Genomic DNA, 17,875 nt, shown 5'->3' with positions numbered 1-17,875 from the left:
AAGAAATTAAAAACATCCTGGAAACTAATGACAATAAAAACACAACAATCCAAAATCTAGGGGACACTGTGAAAGCAGTGCTAGGAGGAAAGTTTATAGCTCTACAGGCCTACCTCAAAAAACAAGAAAAAATAGTAATAAATCATATAACTCTACGATTCAAAGAATTAGAAAGAGAGCAACAAGAAAAGCCTAGAGTGAGCAGAAGGAAGGAGATAATAAAGATTAGAGCAGAAATAAATGACATAGAGACCAAAAAAAAAAAAAAAATCAATGAAACCAAGAGCTGGTTCTTTGAAAGGATAAACAAGATTGACGAACCTGTAGCCAGGCTCACTAAGAAGCAAAGAGAGAGGACCCATATAAACAAAATCAGAAATGAAAGAGGCAAAATAACAACAGACCACACAAAAATACAAAGGATTGTTAAAAAATACTGTGAACAGGGAGCGAGAAAATGGCGACAGAATAGACAGATGTGTTCCGAGCCTTGTCCCTGAGAAGAAAGAAAGAACAGCTGAGTGTCACACGGGGAGTGTTTGTTAGCATGCTAAGGGATAGCTAAACTCCAGGAGAAGGTGGGGGACTGCTAAACGGGGTTCCCCTGAACGGGCAGCCACCACTGCGGGTGGGTCCCCTCCCAGAGCTACGGGCTCAGACGGGGAAACCCCGCCATCTTGAAAAGGAAAATGGATCTTATCGGAAGCCTGAAAATCCACAACTGCAGCAACCACCGAACAGCTGGGAGCCCCAGAACACCTTTCCCCAATTGGCGCAAACACGTGGATTCAAAGGAGCTCTTCACTCCACCACGGAAATGTCAGATTTTGCCAGGGATAAGGTGAGGTCTCTGGTCCCGGCAGGAGAGAGAAAGGCGCACACTGCGGGAGATGAAGGACCGGGGAAATCTGTGCCTAGAAAAGTCCATGGCTGTTGAGGCTTGTGTGATCCATGAATGTGGAAGGAGATCCTCTGAGCTGCTAACAGAAGGGATCTCTAAAAAGCAACCCATTTTGATCTGACGCTGAGGGACAGCCTAAGAATTTCAAAGGTGTGCAGGCTGCTTAGACTTGCGCACAGACCCACTGTTCGCACACTTGGGCTTTTTCCTCTTCATTTCCTTGCTTCTGATTACTAGGCAAGGATCACTCAGTTGGGGACACCCTGGAAGACCGCAGGGGGGTGTTATTTTTCTGGAACCTGGGGATCAGAGCAGGGAGTGGCCATCCGAGAGCCAGCTCTAAGGCAGCCCACCTCTAAAAACCAGTATTGAGTGCCACAGGGAAAGAAGGCTAGAGAGGCCATAGAGACCCGGAAGTCAACCCAGAAACACTGCCACCTAGGGGCTGAATCACAAATTGACTCTTCTGTAATCAAAAATAAAGGAATACAAGAAATTAAGACACCACCTATTTAAAAATCAGGACTAGCTTACAACACTGAGGAGCAGTGGAATGCAGGGAACTGCAATATTGTCCGGACTGGGAAACAGGCGTGCCAAACAGAACAATCGAGAAAGTGAATGACCTTCACTACTGCACATTTCATTTTTTTGTTATTTTTTATTTTAATTTTTTGCATCTTTTACTTAAGAAACTAATTTTTTTTCTTTTTTCCTCACTTGATTTTACCCTTTTAATTATTACATTTTTATTTTCAATCAGCATTATTACTACTACTATTTTACCTTTTTTTTAAAGGTAAAATAGTAGTAGTAATAATGTCATTTTATTTTCTCTATATTTTACTTTGGGATTAGTATTCTACATTCTATTTTCATCTTTCCTTTAGCATCGTTTTACCCTATCTCAACTCTACCTTTATGCCATCACTCTCTTCCTAACCTTTCCCCTTTTGGTGTCCAATTTATCTTAACCCTTTCCTGCTTTAGATTTTCCCTATTCTTTCTGTTTACCCACTGATAAAATTTTACCCTACTTATATATCTCATTTCCAATCCCCTGCTCCAAGTCCATACACACCTCTCTCTTCACTATTTTAACTATCCATAAAATAGTTTTTCTCTCTGTCCTTTTGTTGTTGTTTGCTTGAATGTTGATTATATTGGATTTTTATGCTTTTGTTGTGAGATTGTTTTGCTTATTCTTTTTATTGTTTGTTTTTTTGTTTGATTTGTTTTTGTTTGTTTTTTACTTCTGTTTTCCCTTGCCTTGCTTGATATTAGTTGGTGCTGTAGTTTGTATTAATCTGCAGGTACTTGTTGCTTGCATTTGCTGAGATTAGTGGTTGTTTTTTGGAGTTTTCTCCCCATATATATAGTGTGTTCCCCTTTTCTCTCTTAGTCTCATTCTTGTCTCTCTTACTTTTTTTTCCTTTCCCAATTTAATTTTCATAATCTTCTTTTTTTTCTTTCTTTTTACTCTTCTTCTTTCTCTCCTATCCCCTATTTGACTTTCCCTGATGGTCACCTTTATTGGAGGTTATTAATATCGTGAATACATTTCTGTTCAGTGTCTTGTGTGTTGTACCTGGTTGTGTTGTATTTTGACCCTTTAAGTCAACACATGAGAGAGAGAACTACATAACCAGACATCTGGAGAAGAGAGACCATGGGGAGACAAAGAAACAGCCCCCATAGGAAAGAGAAGCAGGCATCACCAGAAAAGGAAGTAAACAAATTAGAGGCAAGCAACCTATCAGAGAAAGAATTCAGAGAAATGGTCATAAGGTGGCTGAAAAGAATGGAAGACAAATTTAACAATATGAGTAAGAACCAAGAGGAAATGAAGAAGAACCAAGAAGAAATGAAAAATGACATCGTTGCTGTAAAGAACTCAATAGAAAGCATCAAGAGTAGACTAGAAGAAGCAGATGACCGCATCAGTGAGCAAGAAGACAAGATGGGAAAAAATACCCAAGTAGAGCAGGCTCTAGAAAAAAAAAAAAAAAAACATTAAAAAGCAGGAGGAGAGCCTAAGGGAACTTTGGGAAAACATGAAACAAACAAACAAACAAAAATCCACATAATAGAGGTTCCAGAAGGAAAGGAAACTGAGCAAGGAATAGAAAACCTGTTTGAAGAAATAGTGACAGAAAACTTCCCTGATATATGGAAGAAAAAACCCACACAAATCCAAGAAGCTCACAGAGTCCCAAGCAAAATGAACCCCAAAGACCGACGCCAAGGCACATTATAATTAAATTGGCAAACAGAAACGACAAAGTAAGAATCTTAAAAGCAGCCAGAGAGAGACAGAAAGTTACATACAAAGGAACCCCCATCAGACTAGCAACTGATTTCTCAACAGAAACTCATCAGGCCAGAAGGGAATGAAATGAAATAAACAAAGTCATGCAAAGGAAGGGTCTCAGTTCAAGAATACTGTACCCAGCAAGGCTATCAATCAAAATTGAAGGTGAAATAAGGAGCAACGAGGACAAAAAAGGACTAAGGGAATTTATTACCACCAAACCAGCAATTCAAGAAATGCTAAAGGGTCTGCTGTAAAAAAAGAAATAGGAAGCGAAGAAGGAACACAGGGGTAAAGAATAAAAATGGCAACAAATAAGTACCTATCAATAATAACTTTAAATGTAAATGGATTAAATGCCACAATCAAAAGACATAGGGTAAGGGATTGGATAAGAAAACAAGACCCATATATCTGCTGTCAACAAGAAACCCACTTCAGAAAAAAAGACGCAAACAGACTGAGGGTGAAGGGATGGAAAAAGGTTTCCCAGGCGAATGGAAATAAAAAAAAAAAAAAGCTGGGGTAGCAATTACTTATATCTGAAAAATTAGATCTCAAAGTGAAGGACATAATAAGACATAAGGAAGGCCACTGCATAACACTAAAGGGAGCAATCCAACAAGAAGAAATAACTCTGGTAAACATATACGCACCCAATACAGAAGTACCCAAATACATAAAAAACCTCCTGGAGGATATCAAGGGAGAGATTTACAGCAATACAATCATAGCAGAGGACCTTAATACCCCACTATCACAATTGGACAAATCAGCTAAACAAAAAATCAGCAAAGCAACATCAATCCTAAATGACTCACTAGACCAGATGGAATTAATTGACATCTTCAGAATATTTCACCCCAAAGCCACAGAATATACATTCTTCTCAAGTGCACATGGGTCATTTTCAAAGATAGACCATATGTTGAGTCATAGGCAAAGTCTCTTCAAATTTAAGAAGATAGAAATCATATCAAGCATCTTCTCAGATCACAGTGGCATAAAACTGGAAATCAACTACAATAAAAACAATCCAAAAAATCAAACACATGGAGACTAAACAGCATGCTATTAAACAAAGACTCGGTTACCAGAGAGATCAAGGAAGAAATAAAAAACATCATGGCAACAAATGACAATGAAAACACAACAATCCAAAATCTGTGGGACACAGTGAAAGCAGTCTTGAGAGGGAAGTTCATAGCTCTACAAGCCTACTGTAAAAAACACCAAATAATGGTAATAAATTACCTAATCCTACAACTCAAAGAGTTAAAAAAAAAGAGAGAGAGAGAAAAAAAAAGCCCAGTATAAGCAGAAGGAAGGAAATAATAAAGATCAGAGCAGAGATAAATGACATAGAGACCAAAGAAACAATACAAAAGATCAACAAAACCAAGAGTTGGTTCTCTGAAAGGATAAACAAGATTGAAGAACCTCTAGCCAGGCTCACCAAGAAGCAAAGAGAGAGCACCCAAATAAACAAAATAAGATATGAAAGAGGTGAAATAACAACAGACCCCACTAAAATAAAAAGGATTGTTAAAAAATATTACGAACAACTCCATTCCAACAAACTGGACAACCTGGAGGAAATGGACATATACCTAGAAAAATATAACATTCCAAAACTCAATCAGGAATAATCTAAACAGCTAAATAGGCCAGTAACTATGGAAGAAGTTGAAGCAGTCATCAAAAAGCTTCTGGCAAACAAAAGCCCGGGGCCAGAAGTCTTTACAGGAGAGTTTTACCAACCATTCAAGGAAGAACTAAAACCTATCCTCCTAAGACATTTCCAACAATTTCAAGAGGAAGGAACACTTCCAAGCTCCTTCTATGAAGCCAGCATCACCCTAATACCAAAACCAGATAAAGACAACACAATTAAAGAGAATTGTAGGCCAATATGCCTCATGAACATAGATGCCAAAATCCTCAACAAAATTCTAGCAAATTGGCTCTAGCAGTACATCAGAAAGATCATATCCCATGATCAAGTAGGATTTATCCCAGGAATGCAAGGATGGTACAATATCCACAGCGCAATAAATGTGATACATCACATAAACAAACTGATAGATAAATATCACATAGTCATATCAATTGATGCAGAAAAAGCATTTGACAAAATCCAACACCCTTTTTTGATAAAAACTCTCAACAAGGTGGGAATAGAAGGATCATACCTCAACATCATAAAAGCTATATATGATAAACCAACAGCAAACATCATACTCAATGGGCAAAAACTGAAACCATTTCCCCTAAGAACAGGAACAAGACAGGGATGCGCACTCTCACCACTCCTGTTCCACATAGTACTGGAAGTATTGGCCATTTCAATTAGACAAGAAGAAGAAATAAAAGGCATCCGAATTGGAAAAGAAGAAGTAAAGCTTCCCTTATTTGCAGATGACATGATATTGTACATATATTGTACATAAAAAACCCGAAAGACTCCATCAAAAAACTAATAGACTTAATAAATGAATTTAGCAATGTAGCAGGATACAAAATTAACACCAAGAAATCTATGGAATTTCTAATACACCAATAGTGAACTTAAAGAAAGAGATATTAAAGAACAATCCCATTTACCACCTCAGTAAAAAAATTAAGATACCTAGGAATACACTTAACTAAGGAGGTAAAAGACCTATACGCATAAAACTACAGAACACTGAAAGAAGAGATAGAGGAAGACGTAAACAGGTGGAAGAACATACCATGTTCATGGATTGGTAGAAACAACATCATTAAAATGTACATACTACCCAAAGCAATCTATACATTCAATGCACTCCCCATTAAAATACTAACGGCATATTTCACAGACCTAGAAGGAACTCTCCAAAAATTCATCTGAAATACAAAAAGACCCCGAATAGCCACAGCAATCCTGAGAAAGAAGAATAAAGTAGGTGGGATCTCAATACCAGATTTCAAGCTGTATTACAAAGCCACTGTTCTCAAAACAGCATGGTACTTGCACAAGAACAGACATATAGATCAATTGAATAGAATAGAGAATCCAGATATCGACCCAAACCAGTATGCTCAATTAATATTTGACAAAGGAGGCATGAACATACAATGGAGTCAAGACAGTCTCTTCAATAAATGGTGTTGTGAAAATTGGACAAATACATGCAAAAAAATGAAACAAGATCACCAACTTACACCATACACAAAAATAAACTCAAAATGGATCAAGGACTTAAACATAAGACGGGAAACAATAAAAATACTAGAGGAATCCACAGGCAACACAATCTCAGACATATGCTGAAAGAACTTCTTCACTGGTACTGCCCCTAGGGCAATGGAAGCTAAAGAGAAAATAAACAAATGGGACTACATCAAAATAAAAGCTTTTTCACAGCAAAAGAAACCATCAACAAAACAACAAGAAAGACCACTGCATGGGAGAACATATATGCCACTGTTATCACTGATAAGAGTTTAATCTCCAACATTTACAGAAAACTCATACAACTCAACAAAAGGAAGATAAACAATCCAATCAAGAAATGGGAAAAGGACCTAAATAGACACTTTTTGAAAGAAGACAGCAGGAAGGCCAAGAAACATATGAAAACATGCTCAAAAGTCACTAATTATCCGAGAGATGCAAATCAAAACGACAATGCGGTACCATCTCACACCTGTCAGAATGGCTATCATCAATAAACGACAAATGTTGGCGAGGATGCGAAGAAAAGGGAACCATGGTGCACTGCTGGTGGGAATGCAGACTGGTGCAGCCACTGTGGAGAACAGAATGGAGTTTCCTCCAAAAACTAAAAATGGAACTCCCATTTGACCCAGTAATACCACTTCTAGGAATATATCCCAAGAAGCTAGAAACATCAATCAGAAAGGATATGTGCACCCCTATGTTCATAGTAGCACAATTTACCATAACTAAGATTTGGCAACAGCCTAAGTGTCCATCAGCAGAAGAGTGGATTAAAAAACTGTTGTACATCTACACAATGGAATACTACACTGCGCTAAAAAGGAAGGAATTCCTACCATTTGCAACAACATGGAAAGAACTGGAGATCATTATGCTTAGTGAAATAAGCCAGTCAGAGAAAGATAAACATCGCATGATCTCACTCATTTATGGAATATAATAAACAACATAAACTTATGAACAAAAACAGTTCCAGAGACAGAAAAACATCAATCAGACCATCAAACATCAGAGGGAAGGTAGGGGAGGGTGGGGGTAAGGGGGAGAGATCAACCAGAGGACTTGTATGCCTGCATATAAGCCTAACCAATGGACACAGACAACAGAAGGGTAAGGGCATGAGTGGGGTGGACAGGGGAATAATGGGGAAATAAGGACACATATGTAACACCTTAATCAATAAAAAAATTAATAAAAAAACCATCGTGTTTCCTGTCATATACAGCATAGAGAAAATAGTCAGTAATCCTATATAATAAAGCCTAATATGCTAAAAAAAATCATTCAGAATAAAAAAAGACCCCGAATAGCCACAGCAATCCTGGGAAAGAAGAATAAAGTAGGTGGGATCTCAATACCAGATTTCAAGCTGTATCACAAAGCCACTGTTCTCAAAACAGCCTGGTACTGGCAAAAGAACAGACACATAGACCAATGGAATAGGACAGAAAATCCAGATATCGACCCAAATCACTATGCTCAATTAATATTCGACAAAGGAGGCATGAACATACAATGGAATCAAGATAGTCTCTTCAACAAATGGTGTAGATACTTTTCGAAAGAAGACTGAAGGAAGGCAAAGAGGCATATGAAAATATTCTCAAAGTCACTAATCATCTGAGAGATGCAAATCAAAACGACAATGCGGTACCATCTCACACCTGTCAAAATGGCTATAATCAACAAATCAACAAACGACTAGTGCTGGGGAGGATTCGTAGAAAAAGGAACCCTCGTGCACTGCTGTTGAGAATGCAGACTGGTGCAACCACTGTGGAGAACAGTATGGAGTTTCCTCCAAAAACTGAAAATGGAACTCCCATTTGACCCAGTGATCTCACTTCTAGGAATATATCCCAAGAAACTAGAAACACCAATTAGAAAGGATATATGCACCACTATGTTCATAGCAGCACAATTTACAATAGCTAAGATTTGGAAACAGCCTAAGTGCCCATCAGCAGATGAGTGGATTAAAAAACTGTGGTACATCTACACAATGGAATACTATGCTGTGCTAAAAAAGACGGAGTTCTTACCATTTGCAACAGCATGGATGGAACTGGAGAGTATTATGCTAAGTGAAATAAGTCAGTCAGAGAAAGATAAATATCACATGATCTCACTCATTTGTGGAATATAATGAACAACATAAACTGATGCACGAAAATAGATCCAGAGACAGAGAAACATCGATCAGACCATCAAACCTCAGAGGGAAGATAGGGGACAGTGGGTGTAAGGGGTGAGATCAACCAAAGGACTTGTATGCATGCATATAAGCCTAACCAGTGGACACAGATAAAAGTGGGGTGAGGGCATGAGTGGGGTGATGGGGGGGTGGATAATGAGGGAATAAGGACACATATGTAATACCTTAATCAATAAAGAAATTAATAAAATAAAAGGGAAAGGGCTTCACATTTTATATACTTCTCTACATATTTAAACTTTTTTATAACCATAGAAAATATATTACTTTTATAAGTTAAAGAGCTTGTTTAAAAATTATGTGATTCTGGCTCTGGAGTAACTTTCCCTTTCCCTTAATTTCTCTTAAACTCATTCCCATGTATGGATTAAATGATCCTACATCTGAAAATTATTCCCAAATCTTTAATTCTAACCAATATATGCCTCTCTCCCTTCTGAACTTGAGCTCTGAATTGCATTTTTTTAAAAACACCTTTTAATATTTTTATTGATTTCAAGAGGGAGAGGAAGAGAGAGAAACATCAATGATGAGAGAGAATCTTTGATTTTCTGCCTCCTGCACACCCCCCCACTAGGGATCAAGTCTGCAACCTGGACATGTGCCCTTGACCAGAATCGAACCCGGGCTACTTCAGTCCGCACGCTGACGCTCTATCCACTGAGCCAAACTGGCTTGGAATGAATTGTCTTTTATTTGCTGAATATTTTCCTCTGTAATATTGGCACCTTAAGTGCATAACTGAAAGTTTCTTTCTTCTGAACTGCTCCTCTGTGTCTGTCTGTATTGATCCAACCTCATGTGCTGCTTGGACTCATTCATCATTTCTGCTCCTCATCCTTGTCCACCTCACAGGAACTGGGCTTAGAGCCCAATTCTGCCTGATGCCACAGTCTTCCTTCTGTTCCAAAAGCCCTGACTTGACTTCCATTAACTAGCTAGAGCATGCTCAGATCCCTGAGTAGCTTGGAGAGGCTCTCTTGTCCCCATCTCTGTCCCTGAGCTCCACTGCAAGACTAAAATCTTCCTCCTTACTCACCTCTTCTGAGGAGAGGGCACTGCTTGCAAATCACAATGACCTTGGCACTCATGTTCTTGCCAGCCTGTTGAATTGCCAGATTTCCCTCTTTATAGATGCTGATGAGGGAGACTGTGGCATGCAAGCTTCCACCCCGCGTGATGGTTGTGATAACAGTACCAGCAAATACTGCAGAAGAAAACATTTTTGAAATAATATAACAGTGAAGGCAAATGTAGGCAGAATTGAACATAATTTTACATTTTTCTAAGTGTCAGATGGGAAGCATTTTAATGTTAAAGAGAAGGCCCTAGCAGAACAATCAAATTTGATTCTGTATGCTTGTCACCAAAATTCAGGTTGAAGAAAGGAGCCGTGGTGCTATCATGCTGCCCATGTTGCTAGATATTGAGACCCTGAGCCACAAAGGTTGAGCTGATATTCTCTTTCTTATCCACCCTATTTATCTCATTTAACAAATCAAGGTATAGAACTGAATTATAACAAAGCATTTTCTTGCTTAAGATTTTTTCTAGCAAAATTCACTTGCTTTTCATTATGTAACTCTCTTTTTTCCATTTTGACTTTTGGAGAAAAGAGTCTAATTTCTAAGCCACAGAAGGAAAGAATATGTGTTTCTCAAAGGTGTGCTTTTGGCATTTTGGTGAGGGCAATGCCACGTGGAATGGGACCTGCATTGAAGGACTATTTTATGAGCCTGTCCCTGCCCAGAAAAAAACAGTAGCACTCCCCGGTTATTGTGACAACCCAAACTGCCCCTGGAGGTCAGGCTGAGAACCAATGGGCTGCAGGTGACTGTTTGTGGTTGTTTTGCCATGTAATATTGGCACAGTGAGTCACAGTGGAGTTAAGTTTTGGACTTGGCTGATAGGAGCCTTTTGGGGTGAAGTGAGAGCTCACTGCTCACATGATGTGCAAAGCTCACAAAAGTCAGAATTCTCCTCTGAGTGTTCACTGCAAAATGTCAGCTTGTAGCCAAGTGGAATTAGGTGGCATCAAAAGACAGAGAAGGAGATTTCCTGAAGCACCTCCTGCAGAGACAGGCTGGCTGTGGTGGCAGTGACACCTGTGCTGTTTGGTTCATTTTTATGCCTGGAAAATGAGTGGGGAATGGCCCAGGTCTGCAAGGCATGCAGAGCCCCTCTAGGAGGCCCTGGGTCTGGGGTAAGCTTTTAGGTTGCGCCACTTTCTTTTCCTGGCAAGACCTTCCTAAATCTTCCTTGTGGAAATAAGAAACATAATTAAATATGGTATCTTTTGCTCTTGAGTGGTTTTCACAAAAAGTGCAACTATATTTTAGTTTAAAAAGCTCTTGTAAATTCTAAATCATTAGTAATGTCGCCTCAGGTTCCAATTTATAAGTGTTTCCAAATAGATTTCAGATTTCCAGGTTTAAATTTAATATTTTAGAAGGACAGACATTGCAGAGGAAATGCTTGAATTTCCTCTGAGAGAGGCCAGGTTAGATATGCTTTTAATTTATTGAAGTTGAATTATCTACCTAAAAAAAAGAGTAACATGATAATTGACTGTACCTTCTCAATGCCCACCAGTCAATCAGGAGTGAGTATGCAAATTAACCCAACAAAGATGGCAGGTTAATTTGCATATGCAGATGCATTGGGCCTCTAGCCAATGTATAAAAAGATAACCAATATATGAAAAATATGTGAGAAAAAAGTATACAGGTTTGTTGTGTGTTTTTGTTTTTGTTTTCAGAAATACTGAGCCAACCAAAATATACAGAATAGCAGTATCATGTACTAGGAGTCAAATTAAGTTTATATGAAAAAGTAAATTTTCTATATACATATTTTTCTCAGTGATGAACTCTAATACTTTGAAGAGCACAAGTTCACAAACCTCAGTGTATGGGAAAGTAATTTCTTGGGTAAATTAAGAGTGTAACTTACCCTTTACCATCACATTCATGCCAATTTCTTTGAGACTAAGCATATAGTCTCACATTTCTTATAAGTTTCTTATAAAACCAAAGTTGCTTGGTTTTATATCTTACCAAAATTGCTTGAACAGTAATTGCTTTCCAGAGTACCAGCCCATCTACATTTTTGTTGACACATGGCCATGGTGGGTTTTAAACCTTAATTCAAAAAGGAAAGACATAAGATTCAGGAAAATAAATTCAAGTATAATTGCTATTTAGATACAAATCTATCACTTTAACATTCGTATTTATTTAACTGAGCCACCAATATGTCATTGCAATGAAATAATTAAAGAGCATGCAAAAGAAATTATTTATACTACCAACTAAAATTGCTCCTTTGCTGAATTTTAAACCTGAGATAAAAGAAAACCCATAATTAGCCTTATTCTCTTGTTTTCCAAAAAACTAACACTATAACCAAAAATAGAGTTTTCATTTGCCCTGCTTAGAAAAATCTAATACAACAAATATGAACTAAGAAAATATAGGTTAACTCTTCACTTTACACAAAGAAGTATATAGTGTCTCCCTAAAGATGGAGAGAGCTTTCTTGGTACATTTAAAACATGCAATTACTTAACTGTGGACAGTACAGGGTTTCTAGAAACACTGCTCTCCTGTGTAAAGTGCATTATATCTATAATTAGATGCAACCAATTACTAAACATTTATGTTGAGCCTGCCATGGCCTGTCTGGAAATAGTTTTGTTGTCACAACTAGGGCATGCTTCTAGCATCTAGTGGGTAGGGATGCTGCTAGATAACTTAACAATGGACAGTGCCCAATAGGAAAGAATTATGTGGCCCAAAATGTGACTAGTTCCACGGTTGAGAAACCATGAGTTAACAAAATAAAATACTTAATCCCAATTACCATCATTTAAAATGTTTCAAAAATACTTGCTAATTATTCACTTATATGTGGCAATATTCTAGGAAGAACCAAGCAAAACAACTGTAACAAAATTGCACTCGTTAGGTAAGAATTTGCAATTGAAGTGCTGCCCTTCTAATAGGTTCTGCGGACTCTTCTGTGAATTTGTTATTTATTTATTCTTAATTTGTACCCCTACTAAACTCCAAAAAGGATCTGAAGTGGATTACAACATAAAATATATAAAATTAAATGTTAAATACATATAATACCTTAATACATACATACATTTCTTTTTAAGACAAAGAGCTCAGTAAACACTTGAGGGGATGTTGTTCCAGAAGTTGGAGACCTAAATTTACCTAATGAATTGAACCAAAAAGTAGTGGCATTATGTTCTCCCTGATGGATGAAAGGGCACCCTTCTATGTGGATGACTGGAAGCCAGCTCCTTTTCAGCCTCCAAATGTCAGAATGGAAGTTGGGTTGGTGTCCTACACTGTTCCATCCCTCCCTTCCGTACATCCTTGCTCTCTTGCTCTCAGTCATCAGCTACACAACCTTAACCCTCTTCACCCTACTGTCATCTCCCCACTGCCCTGCTCTTCTCAGCCTTCCTCTCTGTGTACTCCTGCACCTATCTTGGTGGGGCACCCTCAGTGTGGTGCTCCCTCTCCATGTCATGGCCTCATCCTTCCCAGAGACTTTCTCTCTGCTCCATTTCAGTCACTCAGTCCCAGGATCACATGTACTCCTGTTGAAGTCTTTAGTCACCAATCTCTCAAATTTAGACATATTCATATCCAGTATAACTGCCTCTGCTTCAAGCTTAGTTATTGATTTACTCTCATGACTACTTTTTTTTTTCTATCTTTAGTGGTCCAACACCTCTCATTTGTTCCCAATTCATCTTTACTTCCTTGGCTGTTCCACTTAATTTCCATTATTTCTGTCATTTTCTTGACAATACCTTAAATGTCATTTCCCCCTTGTCCTTCAACCCTGTCTGAACCTGTGCCTGCACTCAGCTGAGTCCACAAATGGACCCTCATTGAAGTGACAAGATGTTTGGTGGATCAACTCACTCCCCAATTTCCACAGCTCTTTTTCAAATTCTCTCATTCTCCTAACCACCTCCCTTCTCATTCTTAGCAGGGGATCCTGCCTATTTCATAGAGAGAACAGAGATCATAGAAGAAAATGTCTGCAAGATCCCCACCAAACCTTCAAAGCTGCCTTGTCTGCAGTTGCTCTCTTCTCTCCCACCCCTGAGAGAAGAGGCTGCTCCACCTCTGGCCAGAGGTCTGTCCTGTGAGTCCTCTGGAGCAGCGGTCACCAACCTTTCAGACCTCACGGACCACCAGTGGTCCACGGACCACCAGTTGGTGACTGCTGCTCTGGAGGCCATGCCCCTCACCTTAGTAGATGTTTCCTCCTCAGGTCATCCTTCTGTCTGCCAGTATGTTCTCCATTGCTGGCTGCTTCCCATTGCCTTTAACTTCTTCTAGACACTCAAAGCCTCTCTCTCTCTTCTTTAGGACCAAACTTGTGGAATGAGTTGCTGGAACTTAGTATGAATTTCTTCACCTTGTTCCAAACACCTCAGCCCACTTACATAACTCTTGCTAGAGTCTCAAAGTCATGAAAAAGAATGGAAACATTTTAATCCTTCCCTTTTTTGAAGTTTCATCAACACTTCGCTCTACTAACCATTCCCTTCTTACAACATCCTCTTCCCAGGGTTCCCTGGCACATGAACCCTCCCTCCTCCTTAGTTCTCGCCTTTCAGTCTCCATTACTAGCATATTCTCCCTTTAAAGTGTTGGAGTTTCTAGAGAGTTAATTCAGCCCTTCTTTCACCTCTAACCTCATCCTAGGCAATCTCATTCTGGGTCCTGGTATCAGCCATGTACTGGTGATGATTATTAGATTTAGATATCTTACTTAAAATTATCTTCTGGTCTGGAGGCTCATAGACATAACTGTCCACATGACATTCCCACTTGAGTATCTCATGGACACCTCAGATCCAACAAGCTCACAGCTTAACTTATCAGCCTACCCCTCTACCCAGTTCTCAACTTCAGTGAATGGTTACATTATCCCCCAAGGTTTTGCAAGCCAGGGATCTGGGAGGCATTCTTGACACATACCTGATCTCCCTAGTCCAATTAATCACCAAGCCCTGTCAATATCTCCCAATGTCCCTGACTTGCACAATTGTCAGTAACTCTTGACTATCTCTGTATTTTATTTATTTATTTATTTATTTATTTATTTATTTATTTATTTTAATTGATTTTACAGAGAGAGAGAAGCATTGATTTGTTGTTCCACTTATTTATACATCCATTGGTTGATTCTTATATGTGCCCTGACTGGGGATCAAATCTGAAACCTTATCATAGTGGGATGATGATCTAACCAACTGAGCTACCTGTCAGGGCTCTCTGTATTTACATCATACCACAGAAGTTCACCTGGACAACCACAAGAACCTACGGATCCTCTTGACCCCTAAAGCCCATTCACGTCACAGTGACCAGCGTGATCTTCACAGTGCAAACCTAATCCTGAACTTTGCTTAAATCCATCAACAGTTTCCCCGACACTTAGGATAAAATCCAAAATACTTAGAGCATAAGGAAAGAGGTGGTAGGGACCAAAGATTAATCTAAAAAGAGAGAATAGGGATGAAGTGTGAAGGGCCTTATATACCACATGAAGGAGTTGGGCTCCCATGCTGTCCAATTTGGTACCCACTAAGCACATGAGGCTTTTTAAATTTCATTAAATTAAAAACTCAGTCCCTCAGTAGCACCAGCCACATTTTCAGTGCTCAGTAGTGGCTAATGTACTGGGTGGCAAGGTGTAGAGAAAGACTTTAAGAGGGAGACAGGCCTGGTTGGCTTTGTGTGTGTGTGTGTGTGTGTGTGTGTGTGGTGGCAGGGCTTGCAGTGGGGAGGTCAGATAGAGGTCAAAGATGACTCTCAGAGTGTGGCTCTGATGTTGTAGGCTATGTTGGGAAGCAGGTGGAGGAGCAGGTTTAGGGCAGAAAGTAGTGTAATAAAAACAAGTTGAGTTTGATAGGTTTTAATATAAATGTCTCGCAGTTGCAAAACTCTAGGAGATAATTACAAATCCATGTTTGCAATTTAAGAGAAAGTTTAGGACTGGAGATAAAAGCTAGGGAACCACTAAGCACTATGGGTGTGACCAGATAATTCACTGGAAAGAATAAGGACAGCAGGGTCCACTGAGATGAGCTGGAGTAATGCTACAGTAACATGAGGCAGTACCCTTCCAGGCCACAAGGTGGCAAACTTGGGGAATGCTCAGAAAAATAAACTCTTTTAGAATGGCCTGTCCTCGGGATAACCTTACTTGGGGAGCATACAGAAAATAGTGGACAATAAAGTTGGTCTTATTTCAAACTGCTTATTTTCTTAACCTTAGGTCCTTCCTCCTCACTTTTTTTCTGCTCCCTGGATTTAGATTTTGATATCTGGGGCCTGAAATCCCAGTGAGTGGAGTTAACAGGATGTAGAGACTAGATACAGGGAACCCCTCCTGTCTCTCCAATTCTTAGATCATGTCCCAGACCAGAGTTTCCCAACTGACTTCTAGAATATGTCAAATATTTTTGTTTTATTTACTCTAAAAAAAAGATGTAATATATTTTGTATGACACATTTTGGAGCGAAGCAAAAACAATAAAAAAAGTGCAAATACTGGCAGATGTGAAAACAGGCATAGTATTTTAATCTAAAATGCTATAATTCTATGTAATAAAAAGAAAATCATAATTTTATAAGTGCCAGAAAAGAAAAAGTAGTCTAATAATGATCTGTTATGTGGGTTCCTAGTAATTTTTAACTGGTCATAATTTTTTAAGATGACATTTATAAATTATTAGCTTAGCCCTGGCTGGTATGGCTCAGTTGTTTAGAGCACTGTCCCCATACATCAGAAGGTGGCAGGTTTGATTCCCAGTCAGGGCATACACCCAGGTTTTGGTATGCAGATGGGAGGCAACCAATCAATATTTCTTTCTCACATCAATGTAAATTCTCCCTCTCTTCTAAAAATCCATTTAAAAAGTATTAGCTTAGGATTCTTTTCTTTAAAAAATATTTTTATTGATTTCAGAGAGAAAGGGAGAGAGATGGAAACATCAATGATGAGAGAGAATCATTGATTGGCTGCCTCCTGCATGCCCCCCGCTGGGCGTATGCCCTTGACTAGAATCAAACCCAGGACCCTTCAGTCCACAGGCCAACCAGCTTTGGCTTAGCTTATTATTCTTATACCTTATACTTTTCTTTCATTAATGGAGTCATATTAGTCTCTTATGTATTGTTTTCATCTTATTTAACTTATTTTAGTTTTAAATAACTTCCTTTTGATTTTCTTTCTACTTTCAAAAGACTTTTTAACACTCCTTAAATTTATGTACAAATTTCAAAACAGAAAAACTCACCTGTAGTTACAGTGACTGTGGTGGTCATTGGCACTGCTGTAGTTGTAGGTAATTTTTTTGGCCTGAATTTGTAGTGACCAATAAATCCATCTGCAGTTAAGCTTAAGTCTGAGAAAAACTGAATGAGAAGTTCATGTCTTTCAGATACAATTGGCCTAAAGGAACAAAAACATGTTTAAGTGGATATATTTTAAAGTTTAGGTGGTACCTCTCTGAAATGTAGAATTTTCTAGGTTTCCATTAATTTCTAACAAATTACTACTTGTTTAAACTTAAAAGCTAAAATGCGTTAAAAAGGTGAAAGCCTTAATCTGCTCAATGTTAATGCTAATAGCTAATATTCATTGAGTGTTTGCCGAGCTAGGCACTGTGTTTTGTGTAAACCCTCTGCACCACAACCGTATTACTATCCCCTTCTTATGGAATAGGCAACTGATGTTCAGAGTTCAGTGATTTGCCCAAGGCCCTATAGCTAGTATGTAGGAGAGCTGGGACTTGACTCCATAGACTGCAGTGGACATATAGACCAATGTAAACACTGAAGCTGAGCTGGTTCATCATAAGCACCTCAGGATTTATATGGATGTGGGAACTACACAGTTTCTCTGAGTGAAGACTCTGGGTCTAGCTGGCCTGGGGAGCTAGAGATGCTGGCCATGAGAATCAGATGAAGAAATTTAATGAACAAATTTCCAGGTGCTGTGAAGACACTACCTAAGGGCTGACTACCTATCACCTGGATACAAGAAAGCCATTAGGGTTTAATTGAAATTCCATTTCATTGTGGGTTTTTGTTTTTTTTTTCATTTAGTACTGCAGTGCTCCATTTTTTAATTACTTTATTCCCATTTTTTTATGATATTTAAGGGGTGAGAGGAGGAGAAACACTGATTTGTTGTTCC

At 38.7% G+C, this 17,875-nt stretch overlaps 1 protein-coding gene across 3 annotated transcripts in view; it reads right to left on the bottom strand.

Moving 5' to 3' along the window:
• PCOLCE2 (procollagen C-endopeptidase enhancer 2) overlaps positions 1-17,875 on the bottom strand; it is a 202,759-nt gene that overhangs the window by 74,309 nt on the left and 110,575 nt on the right. For 2 of the 3 annotated variants that reach the window (XM_079767106.1, XM_079767105.1), the window contains exons 6-8: positions 16,974-17,128; positions 11,689-11,772; positions 9,672-9,839 (exon numbers count right to left, since the gene is read on the bottom strand). In XM_079767106.1, coding sequence (XP_079623232.1) covers positions 9,672-9,839; positions 11,689-11,772; positions 16,974-17,128 — 407 coding nt within the window. The remainder of the gene's footprint in view (positions 1-9,671; positions 9,840-11,688; positions 11,773-16,973; positions 17,129-17,875) is intronic. The other variant, XM_079767107.1, reaches the window with a different exon arrangement.

The sequence above is a fragment of the Cnephaeus nilssonii genome (assembly GCF_951640355.1).
Source record: "Cnephaeus nilssonii genome assembly, chromosome: 3".
Classification (NCBI taxonomy): Eukaryota; Metazoa; Chordata; class Mammalia; order Chiroptera; family Vespertilionidae; genus Cnephaeus; species Cnephaeus nilssonii.
Note: the sequence above shows the minus strand (reverse complement) of the source record. Positions and strands in the feature narration are given on the sequence as shown.